The sequence below is a fragment of the Crotalus tigris genome, unplaced genomic scaffold (assembly GCF_016545835.1).
Source record: "Crotalus tigris isolate CLP2741 ecotype Arizona unplaced genomic scaffold, ASM1654583v1 scf7180000017622.5263843, whole genome shotgun sequence".
In the NCBI taxonomy this organism is placed as follows: domain Eukaryota; kingdom Metazoa; phylum Chordata; class Lepidosauria; order Squamata; family Viperidae; genus Crotalus; species Crotalus tigris.
In genome coordinates, this window is record NW_024096517.1 from 3,989,707 (window position 1) to 4,001,791 (window position 12,085).

Here is a 12,085-nt window from a genome sequence, read left to right on the forward strand (position 1 = left end):
ACAGGAAGACCTGGAGGAACATTGTCCATGGGGTCGTGATGGGTCAGACACTACTTCACAATTAACAACAAATTAAATCTAATTGAGACAGAAGGAACAAAGCAGCAGGTGGGGGGGGGGGGAAGTGTTTGCTTTCTTTATTGCTTATGGGGGAACTTTGAGAGCTCCAGGAATTAAGTGATTTTTTTTTTGCAGGCATGAGACAGTCCACCATCACTTGGCCCATATAGGCTACTGAGGGTGAATCAGCTTCCCTTGAGAATATGTTATACTGGTACTTAAGACTAGATGGTATAGGAGGCAGCACCCTGCAGACTGACATCAGTTGGGAAAACCCTCTTTGTCTTGCAATAAGTTTTGGCTCACAAAGTGAAAGCCAAAAGTAGGACTGGGATGTTTTCGGTGGCAGGGGACCAAGCTGACCTTTAGGCTGTCTTCTTTCAAAACATTGTAGAAGACATGCCCATTAATTATTAGAAGACCACTTTGCATTCTTCTCTAAGGATAGTAAATATTAAAAATCTCCAATACCAAGCCAAGTGCTTGGTGACTTCAGTGTTCCTCCTGCAACAGACATAAGGTCAAATTGATACGTTATTAAAATATAGTATGCCAGCATTTTACCTAATTTGTGATTTGTTGAATGGGTCACAATTGCATGTCACATAGATTAAGTCCAAATCAAACAAGCACATACGCTAGCAGCTATTGCATGTTGGTTTGAGTGCTTGAATTGTGATGGGAAATCATTGCAAAAATCAATCTGGGAAGATTTTTAATGCTGCAGCAGCATCTCTCTTTTTACTCTAATAACATAAAGGGGCATTTGTTCAAAATTAACAGTATGCATTTAAAACTGAATATACCTTCAGGGAAAAGGTTACTTTTAAAAAAAATCAGACTTTCCCACATCCCTATTAAGAAACCAGTTTATTTTCAAAGAACTCATGTCAGATCCAAATTAAATTACACAACAAGCTAAGACTCGGGCAAGGTAAACATTCAGATTATTTCAAGGCAGAAATGAATCCAGTACAGAACCCTGAGAACACAGCTTACATGTGGGTTCAAATACAGAAATATTTTGAAACTCCTTCCACTCTCCCAAACTGTTGTTCACGTCACCCATGTCGATTTTAATGTAGCTTCCATCAGAAGCACAGCGCTGAGAAGGACACAATATATCAAAATGGTATAAAGCTTTCCGTCATCTCAAAACAAGAGAAACGTGCTGATCAGTTTTCAAGCCAACATTGCGAATGTCATATAATTTTCACTCGGGGCCTGTGGATGAAGGAAGAATTCTAAAAAGCCGCAAAATAAAATACGGGCCAACATGTGCAGTTCTCTCAAGCTCATAATTTAAGTTCAGACAATGACAAGGTAGAAAGAAGCAGGGACGTCAGAACACAACTCCTGGCAGAGGCAAAGAATGTTTAGAAATGGCAGCAATCCAACATAATGGGTCCGTAAGTGTCCTCATTTCTTCCTGTGAACAACGTTGTAAATTTCACCTCCTTCCCACCGACTATGCAGACCTCTTGTGGGACGTTTGGCCCAAGTTCTTCAACAATTCCCACAAGACCTCTCCCTGGATGGAGCCTTGAGAGAAAAAAAACCACCCCCAGGAGCCCCAACAGTCAGAACCCCTGACCGGAGGGGCTGATCATCTCCTGCACCACCAAGTGCAGCAGGTTGTTCTGCTCCGCCGTGAGCAGCGGCCACAGCTCCTTCTGCAAAACCTTCAGCGAGTCCAAGTCCTTCTCCTGGCAGGCCATCACGGCCGACTGGAGGAGCAAGAAAAGCTCGGGCGGAACGTAGCCCGAGGCGGCGTCCAGGGCCTCCCAAGAGTACTTCTCCAGGATCTGAGCGTGCTCGGGCAGCAGCTTGGACGGCGGCGGCTGCAACAGGAGCAGGAGCAGCACGCGGCTGACCTCGCAGCCGAGCAGGTGGTCCAGGAAAGCGCCGGGCAGCGAGGCGGAAGAAGCGTTGGACGGGGCGCCGCTTCCTCCTCCTCCTCCTCCTCCTCCTCCTCCTGCCTGGGCCAGCTGCTGGGCCTGCGTGAGCACCGCCAGGGCGCCGTCGTAGTCGCGGCCGAGCAGCAGGCAGGAGGCCACGTCGCGCAGGCCGTGCAGCGCCTCCAGGGGCAGGTGGGCCGCGGCCAGCAGGTCGGCGGCGCGCAGGAAGGCCGGCACGGCTTGGCCCGGCTCGCCGGCGGAGCGCAGCTCGTTGCCCAGCTCCAGCCACAAGCCGGCCGCCAGCGCCGGCTGACCCAGGTCGACGTGGAGGCGGGCGGCGAAGGCCACGCAGCCGTGGGCGGCCGGCAGGTGCTCGCAGAGGCCCAGCCCGGCGCCCTGCCGCAGGCGGAGCTCGCGCTCGTGGCGCAGCCAGAGCCGCGCCGCCTCGGCCAGCGCCGCCGCCTCGCCCGCCGGGTGGCCCAGGCTCTGGGCGCAGCGCGCCACCGCCAGCTGGCACCAGGCCGCGTAGGGCAGGCTCTCCTGGGCGCGCAGCTCCCGCGCCAGCGCCGCGAACTGCTCCGACGCCTCCGACACGTTCGGCTTGCGCAGGAAGCGCTTGCGCAGCTTGGACGACACCAGCCGGTAGCGCGTCAGGAAGTCGCTGCCGCCGCCCGAAGCCGCCTCGCCCGGGCCGAAGCCCGAAGACGAGCCGGCCCCGCTGCCCGGCACCGAAAGCATGGCGCCTTCCCTCTCGGACGACTGCGCCGGAAGTGACGCCACCGCGTTGCTGGGAAACGGCCCGGATGTGGAAAAGGGAGGCGGGAAATTGGCTAAGACTAAGTGAAGGCCTGCACGAGCAGCTGATTGGCTGATCTAAAACGGGGGTGGGGACGGCTCGATTGGTTCAGGGGGCGTGGCCGCAGCACTTCTGGGCGAGTAGAGGCATAAATGAACTAATTAAATCAATCCGAATAGAGCTGGCAGGGACCTTGGAGGACATCTAGTCGAGCCCCTGCCCACACAGGAGATCCTATACCATTTCAGACAAGTGGCTGTCCAATCTCTTCTTAAAAGCTTCCAAGTGGTGGAGCATCCACAACTTCTGAAGTCGAGCCGTTCCACTGGTTAATCGTCCTCACTGTTAGGAAGTTTCTCCTTAATTCCAAGTGGCTTCATAATTCACGCACGAACCCTGGCTTGTTAAGTAAACCCCAGCTGGCTTGGGTTCAAACCACATACTTTACAATGAAAACTATGTTTTGCAAATAGTGGCATAAGGTGCCTGCTCCCTGCTGAAGCCTAACTCTGGTTTAATAAAACATCCTTCTTGGAGTTTGTATAATGTGCCTGTTCAAATAATTTGCCTTGACCTGTCCTAATGACATGGCTGGTAAGACATATTTGTGTTATTTGTGTCGTTCCAACAAAATCATGATAAACGACACAACACAATTTTGTATGAGCCCAGTGTCCTGAATTGTGGGAACCATCCAGTGCATTGAATATCCTCTTTCTAGGCTGAGAAAGAATAAGAAGTTACATGCTCGTTATTCCAATATTTTAAAATGTTTTGGGGCAGATTTACAAAGCAGTCCTTGCTTTTATGGCTCTTCCCGTGCAATAAACAGGGCTAAAATGCGTTGTGAAAAGTGAGTGTTTCATAAGCCATGACTTAGCACATTCTGTGAATGCAACCATCAAACTACTTGGGCCCCATATATTTGGCCATATGGACCATTGGCCAGCATTAATTTCTTTAAAATAGCTCTTTCTGAGTTGCCTTCATCTTGCAGGACAAGAGGAAGCAGCTGAAAACCCATCTCAAATTTCTTTTTACAATGTTATTTCACAGCTCTCCGACCACATCTCTGACTTGCAGAAAAGCAATGGCTTAGTTTCCTCGCACACATGAACACACACACACACAAAAGGATAGCGTGTGTGTGTGTGTGTGTGTGTGTGTGTATCTCCCATTTCTCCAGCTCAAAATATCTATACTAACTGAAAATCCAATTCCTCCACCCCCAAATATTTATTACCATATGCATCCACACTGGGTCATTTCAGCCCTCCCCTCCATTGGAAAAAAAGGTCTCTATTTTAATTATTATTTTTGTTTATTTGAATATATTATCGCCCAACTTTAATGGACTCCAGCCATGAATGAGTCCTTCCTTCTGCCTCTTACAGACTGTCCACAAAAGGCAACAGGTTGACTCACGCAGTTAGTTGTGGTGATCAAGAAGACATTTAAATCTAAGAAATGTTGACCAAGAGTCTACATAATTAATCACTGTGTTGTATTTAGCTCTAGAGTCTAGACAGAACGTGATCCTGAACAACATCTGGGAGACTCTATGGCATGGCTGTTGTTTCACCAGTCCGTCCAAAGATATGATCTGAGCAGAAGAAAAAAGGAACTGAAATTGAATATCCCTTCTGTAACGGAAATATTTGAAGCTTCCCTATCTCTTTTATATGACTTCTTCTTTCAAATAGGAATGTCAGTTTGTTAATATCATTTTTGTTTATAATCTAGACAAAAAGTTCAGGAAAAGTCCATGTTCCAGTCTTCACCAAGTCCATAAAAAAGGATGTTAGATGCCTCCAAATGGTTTGTGATGTGTTGTGTTGCAAGATTCAACTTGTGCTCAAGACTAGCAGCCCCAAAATATTACTTGCTTGTTAAAGGAAGGTCTGAAAGCCTATGGCTTCCAAGTTCTCTTCCAGACTGGCAGTGACTAGCAAAGTTGGGCTGGTTGACATGATTCACTGAAATATCAATTTATATTTTAATAATACAATGTATATAAACCTATCCCAGGAAGTCAGTTTATATAAAACAGCGGGAATTTTTCCATCCATCCATTCCTTCTCCCACCCTTCAATAAACATTTTAAGAAGATACACAAATTATTCTACTTGCGATAGGGTGGGCTTTTTTTATCTAAAAGTCTGCTCAATTATGAAAAAGAACTTTAACTTTGATTTTATAGTATTTATGTCTAGCTTCATCCGTTTTTCTACTCCAACCAAACTGTCTCTGTCTTTGGTACAAAAATTTTTCAGGTCCATACCACTCATTTGCATCATGTAAACCATCACTGCAAATTATTTAAATTCTCAGCCACTAACGTGGCATAGTCTATACCAGTGGTTCCCAACCTGTGGATCGGGACCCCATTTGGGGTCGAATGACCATTTCATGGAGGTCGCCAAACAATGCAGCCCGCCATTTTTTTCCCCCTTTTCCTTAGCTGTGCTACTCCCTTTTATTTTCTTGGCTTTTGAAAGCCAATAGAATAGACTCTCTTGAATAGAGTCTAATTCTATTGGCTTTCAAAAGCCAATAGGAATTGTCCAGGCTCTGTCTGCCCTGCTGAGCCCGCCAAAAGTCCCATTCTGCAAATGGTGCTGCACCAGTTGAGTAGTCCTGGACTTATGACCAGTTGGGGGTCGTGGCATTAAAAAGGTTGAGAACCACTGGTCTATACAAAAGTACACACACTTCTGTATAAAAATATGCACACATTTATATACCCGAACAACACACCACAAGCATTTCTCATAATTAACCCAAAGATGCTTTTTCATGAGGCAATTGGACTTTATTGTTTTTCCTTTGAAGACATTTCACTTCTCATCCAAGAAGCTTCTTAAGCTTCTTCAGTTCTGAAGAAGCTTCTTGGATGAGAAACAAAACAAGAAAGTCCAGCTGCCTTGTGAAAAAGTATCTTTGGGACAACTATGACCTGGATGACTGAGAATCTCCATATACATTTCTCGTAATGTTTATCCATAAATATATCAAACAATCAATGGACACCATATCCTTCCATTCCATTTTTAGGACAGTTTTGAACTATCTGCCAACCATTATGCTCACATATTTTATTTCCACGTTATATTCCACTTTTACTGCATTCAGAAGGCCAGCCTTTAACACTGTATTAATGCATAGCATTCCATATTGTGGGGCACGTCCATTCACTCTTATCACATGCTTTCTCCAAACCCACAAACGTACAATAACTGTTCTTTCTCACAGTCAGACATTTCCTAATAACTAGTTAAAGAGCAAACATCTGATCTGCACACCGCTTCTTCTTCCGTGTCTAGGTCAAACTTTAGACTGCCAGATTGAAGTCACTTTCTTGGTTTTGTTGTTGGCCAAAATTAAGCCATTATCGGTACATGTCAACATACCAGCAGATTGGCCGGGATTTGCATCTCTTCACATTCACACAGCATATTGTTACCCGCTAAAAGCCTCCACTTGAGCATACTGGTTTTACACTTACACACTCCAACTCTTAACCTATTCAGGGTCCTCCAAGTAGTAAAAGGGAGGCCAGGTCCTTCAGCCATATCCTCCTTTAATGTTATTCCTTGCTTGATGCTCTCTTTCCTCCTCCTTTGAATGCCACTGTCCTGCATAAAGTCACACTTGACTACCCCAATTTTATTCATTGCTACCTCTCACATTTGGTGCTATTTTGACTTTGTGTCCTTGTCTAAGTACAAGGAACTTAAGGCTTAAAAAATTCAAAACCCTCCTACTACCAATCCAAAAATTTTAACTCCCCCCCCCCGCTGCCTTTTATTCTTCCTATTTTCTCTAAAAAGAAAGCAATTTATTTCCCCTATCTTCTTTCTCAGCTGCTTCACCTAGTGGTACACAACTGAGTAAATTTTCATAGGCAGTAAGCTCAGCCAACCACATCCATGTCTTTATCTTCGCTGACAGAGCTTTAAAGATCAGCAGGTTGAACACACATCTTAGGAAGTTCTCAGAAGAGACTTTGAAAAGCCGTGCGAGAGTCTCAATCCTCATCCGGGTGAATGTCAGAATGGAGATGTCAAGGTATGTGATGACATGAGCCATTTAAGTGTTTTTGGGGGTGAGGGTGATGATGGAAGGCTGACGTGGGTTCAAATGTGATTTTAGTCTCCAAGTTTCTAGTGATTAGTTTAGTACTGTTGTTTCGATTAGTTTGATGCTGTTCTTTCAAACTTTTGACATAATGGAAATCTAAGACACCAGCAACCACACGCATGCCTTATTGACAAGATATCAGCATTTAAAGATCAAAAATAACACTTCCAAGTATAGGCAGTTCTAGGAACTACATTTTTTTTTTTTACTATTATTTTGCAGGCAAATAGGAACGTATACAGTGATGTGATGGCCCATAAGAACACAGGATTTCTATTTTTGTTGAATGTTATGCTTTTTATCTTTTCCTGATGAAATAAGTATATGGATTTGCTTGTGGCACCTACTAATAGTTATAATTGCTTCTGAGACGGACTGTTCCATGTAGAATTTGCCCAGCCAATACATGCAAGCAGGCAGGGACCATTGTGGAAAAAAGTAGGAATCTTGGGAGCTAACTGATTGGTTTCCCACTCTTGCTTTGGAAGACTATGCCCTACGAAGCCAACCTGGGATTTTAAAATATATATTATCTTAATCTAGAGAGCACAAAAACTGTGTTCTTCCTCAGAGCCCGCAAAGAGGAGAAGCTAATATAAGACAGGCATCAATATTTAAGACTGGTTTTGTATGCCAGCATTATGCTCGTTATGTTTTATGCTGATTTTAGAGTGTTTTATTGTAACCACACCTAGAATCAATAGACTAGATGGCCCACAAGCACCTTCATATATAAATATTTTTTTTTATTGTTTTAGCCATTCAGTCGTGTCCAACTCTTGGTGACTTCATAGGCAAGTGATCTTTTTGCTACTCTGTTAAGCACAGCTTTTTTCAGTTGTTGGATGTTCATTTTTATATCAGCTTTGATGGTATCAAGCCAGCAAGTTCTTTGCTCGCCCTTCTTATTTTACTAACCTTTCCTAGCATCACTGACTTCTCCAATGAATTTGCACACAGGGCACGGCCAAAGTAAATCAGATGCATTTTTGTGATTTTGGCTTCTAGCGATGTGTCGGATTTCAGCATCACTCTGATATAAATAAACAGCAACATTATATTTAACATATGTTTGCAGACAACAGCATGTCAGCTTGCAAGCTGAATGTGTGTTGGTATGCTAGACTTTCACAATGTCTCTGTCAACTCCATCTCTCAAAATTAGCTGGCACTGAATCCTCCCACTTCAAAGTCCAGTTTAGGTATTTTAAAGCAGTTCTCAACAGTGCATCCCATTTGCATCTGCTGAGAAACAGACTCAGCTGAACCCAACAGAAATCAAAGAAAAATAACAATAGCTTTTCTTGGTGTTCTGAAGACAACTAGAGAACATGTTGTACGGCCCATTTGACATTACAATATACAATCAGCTGCACAGCAAACAAATATCACTTTTGTTCTTTTTTTGTCAAAACTATATTTGAATATTTTAAACAGTTTTTTAAAAAATCAGTGCATGCAAATGTAAAAAGCAGCTGGAACTCAAGCTTATTTAAATCTATTGACAGTTCTTAGCAACGTATCCTATCTAGGTATTTATCAAATGCATACGGGTGCCCATCTACCATGGAGACAATAACAAAATAAAAAACAGAACATTGAAATCAAATAAAAGAACAATGTTAAGGAGCTGTCAATCATGTTGGACTTCATTTATATCCTACCCCAGTGCCTGCAAATGGCTATTTTTTAACTTTGCCTTTGAGTCAGTTTTTGATTCTTGGTGACTGCCTGCACTAGATTCTGTAGTTTTCTTGGCAAGGTTTTTGAAGAGTGGTTTCCTTTCCTTTCTTCCTAGGGCTGAGAGAGAAGGCTCATGGTTATCCAGCTGGCGTTGTGTCTAAATTGGTACTAGAACTTATAGTCTCCCAGTTTTTAGCCTGGTGCCTTAACCACTAGATCAAACTGGTTCTTCATGACCTTAAGTCAAAGCTATTCATTTACAAAGCCAAGAAGGCTTGAAAAGCGAGAGCAATGGTTTTCAAGTCTGGAGTTCCATCCCTCCTAAGTTAATTAAGCAATGATGTTAATTAAGAAATTTATAGAATCATCTAATTATTTCTCCCATATTTTTTTTCTCCACAGAGGTATGGACATCCATTCTTGTCTTGGGGAGAACCTCAATAATGGATCTAACCTATCTTGTGAATCCACCTGTAGAATCCAGGATGGCTTTCTGACGGAGACCCTGCCTGCAATGTACTCAATCATCACCATCATTGGTTTCCTTAGCAACCTCCTGGCGCTCTGGGTCTTCACTTTGGGCTCCCTGAAGACAAACTCCATCACGGTGTACATGAAGCACCTTGCCATCGCCGATCTCTTGCTCTCCCTCTGTTTGCCCTTCCGGGTGGCTTATCAAAACCACAGTGGTCCCCCCGCTCTGTGCAAGATGGTAGGCATGATCTTCTACATCACCATGTACGTCAGCATTTTGCTTCTCAGCCTGATCAGCCTAGACCGCTACTTCAAAATCATCAAGCCCCTTCAACAATTCCAAATCCACACTAAGTCATTCAGCGCTTCCATGTCCCTGTTGGTGTGGACGGTCTGCTTCATCACCATGCTTTGCTTCCTTTTGGACACTAGTAGAAGTGGGCCCTGTGACCACAAGTGCTTCCATTTCAAGTACAGAAGCACCAGCGGAGGCATACTCAATATGGTGGCGGTGGCTTTTTTTTTCCTTTTGCTGTTCTTTTTCCTTTATTCCTACGCTAAGATCTCCCTCAGGCTCCGTGCGGTCTCTTTGAAGAAAACCCAGCAGCACAGTAAGAGGATGAACACCAGAATTGTAATAAAGACTTTTGTGGTCTTGGTGGTTTTTATCGTATGCTTTGTCCCCTACCATGTGGTCCGAATACCCTACATCCTTGTCCAAATGAGGATCATTTCTGAACAGAACATCCAGGCCCTCCATCTTGCAAACGAACTGGTCGTTTGCATTTCAGCCCTCAACGGTTGTTTTGACCCTGTGATTTTTTTCTTTCTGTCCAGCAGTTTCAAGAGATCCTTGCTGGACACTACTCTCCGAAAGCTGAAGTGGGTTTCTCAAAATAACCAGAGAGTATTGTACGTCAAATAATCGATTACAGACTTCAGGGTAGAGAAGGACTAAGTTGCATAACTAGGATAAGCTTCTGAACGTGAGTTCTTCTTGCTAGATCAGCCGTCTTCAGGAGGGTGATGACCAGAGGTTGCAATGACTAAAAGCCCTAGTTAAGGGTTCTTAATTCAACAAGTCCAGAAGACACCAGGACACAGGAACCTGACTTAGACATCACTCGGGGAAAATACTGATATATGTTAAGAGGAGACGCAAGCCGCAAATAGGGGTTTTAGTCCCTATTGAGGATGTGTTACATTTGATTTTCTTTTTCTGAGGAAACCACGGACAAAGCAAAAAAGAGGATGAATTTTAAAAACAATTTGTGAAAGAAAAACTAACAAAACTGAGCAGAAAACTGAGCGTGTTGCTTTTAAAAGTTTGTCAAGCTATTCTTACTGTCTTAACATTTTTCTTTATATTTGAGCAAAATTTCCTCTCACTGATTCTATTTCTGTCTTCTAAGGAAAAAGGAAACATCTTCTGCATAATAGCTTTTCCGGCACCTTTTAGCAAAAATAGGAACCAAAGGTTTAGGAAACTGTTGAAACGCATCATTATTTCTGTCTTTGAAGTTTCTACATATTCATCACTAGATTGTTGGTTGCAATGATTTCTTGCAAGTCTTTATTTGCTTACAGTAACCCTTTAAACGGGAATGATAATTCTTGGAAGACATTGCTCAATCACCTCTAGGAATGAAACAAAATCTTCCAAGAATTATTGTGAGTTTGAATAGAATTGGGTATTTCTAAATGTCAGATTTGGGGATTACTAAAAAAAAGGGAAAAGCTTCTGTTGCTAAACGTTACACATTCCATGGATGGTGCCATGACCATTATCATTTCTAAAAAAAAAAAACAATATTTAAAATTGGTTTAAAATATTGTTTTATTTAAAGAATTTGGAGAAATTGAGGGGCAGGGCAGCTTTTACTGGAGAGCAATTACATTTGACTTTTTGGCTTTTTCAAAACAAAGATCAGAATAGACTTGCAGTGATTCTTGAGGCTTAAAAGAGGCAGGCAGCTAAAATTTGTAGTGCAACGTCTTTTGCAGTGAACTAGCAAAGGAGAGATGTGGTGAGATATATCACATTACAAAATCTACCACATACAATTATAACTGCAAAAAGCTACCTTTTTTTTTTTTTTGCTCTGCACTGACTGATGTTCAGAAAAACATTTAACAAGAAAATTCTTACTATGGCAATGCAAGGTGTTCTGCTCGCTATTTCTTTCATTTAATTTAATCCAGGTCAGGCTACTTTTATTTTAATGTGGATTATGTGGTGGAATAGAGTCTGGATTCCCAGGAGGGAGGGGCTGCATTCCAGAGGACCAAGAGACAACAAAGTTTAAATAGTTTGCTTGGGAGAAAGTTAAAACAGTTCCTCCCTAGAGGTTCTTGGAGTATATCTTTAATGATGCAAGTAGTTTGCTTAAGTTTGGCAAGATTTCTGTGTATAGGCGAGGAAAAATAAAGAGAACTATTTGGAAGTGGTTCAGTTTCTTTCTTAGTTTTCGAGCCTGACAGATGAAAGAACATCTTTAAAAAAAAAAATAGCCAGAGAAATTCAACTGTAAGACTTTTTGGAAAATGGACCTAATTTTCTATTATTGTAACTTAGATAGGTTGTCCTCGAATCACAGCCCCATTGAGCCTGACTTTTCTGTTGCCCAGTGAATTTTGCCCCATTTTACGACGTTTCTTGCCACAGTTGTTAAGTGGTTCACTGCAGTTAAGTTAGGCAACAACAGTTGTGAAGTGAATCTGGCTTCTCCCATTGACTTTGTCACCAAAGGGGATCACGTGACTCTGGGACACAGCAACCGTCGTAAGTATGAGTCAGATGCCAAGGGCCTGAATTTTGATCACGTGACCATGGGGATGCTGCAATGGTCGTTAGTGTGAAAAATGGTCATAAGTCACTTTTTGCAGTGCTGTTATAATTTTGAATGGTCGAGGACTACCCGAATTATTTTTGTACACATATGCCATTTCCTTTATGAAACACAGCTGAAGCATGATCTAGATAAGAGTTATATAAAACAAGAGCTAATGCAAAAGGCATGGAAGCTTGAAATTG

The 12,085-nt window shown here is 42.9% G+C and overlaps 2 protein-coding genes across 2 annotated transcripts; one reads left to right on the forward strand and one right to left on the reverse strand.

Moving 5' to 3' along the window:
• Positions 1-913: 913 nt before the first annotated feature.
• LOC120302661 (40-kDa huntingtin-associated protein-like) lies at positions 914-2,745 on the reverse strand. The gene has a single exon (XM_039331446.1). The coding sequence runs from the start codon at positions 2,694-2,696 to the stop codon at positions 1,641-1,643; it is 1,056 nt and encodes a 351-aa protein (XP_039187380.1). The 5' UTR covers positions 2,697-2,745; the 3' UTR covers positions 914-1,640.
• A 2,919-nt stretch (positions 2,746-5,664) lies between these two features.
• On the forward strand, positions 5,665-11,781 carry LOC120302666 (probable G-protein coupled receptor 34). The gene is made up of 2 exons (XM_039331458.1): positions 5,665-6,822; positions 8,980-11,781. The coding sequence occupies exons 1-2, from the start codon at positions 6,809-6,811 to the stop codon at positions 9,974-9,976; spliced, it is 1,011 nt and encodes a 336-aa protein (XP_039187392.1). The 5' UTR covers positions 5,665-6,808; the 3' UTR covers positions 9,977-11,781.
• The last annotated feature ends 304 nt before the right edge of the window (positions 11,782-12,085 follow it).

Bases quoted from the DNA above. Each gene is read 5' to 3' on its own strand.
- LOC120302661 (XM_039331446.1), bottom strand. From the start codon at position 2,696: ATGCTTTCGGTGCCGGGCAGCGGGGCCGGCTCGTCTTCGGGCTTCGGC.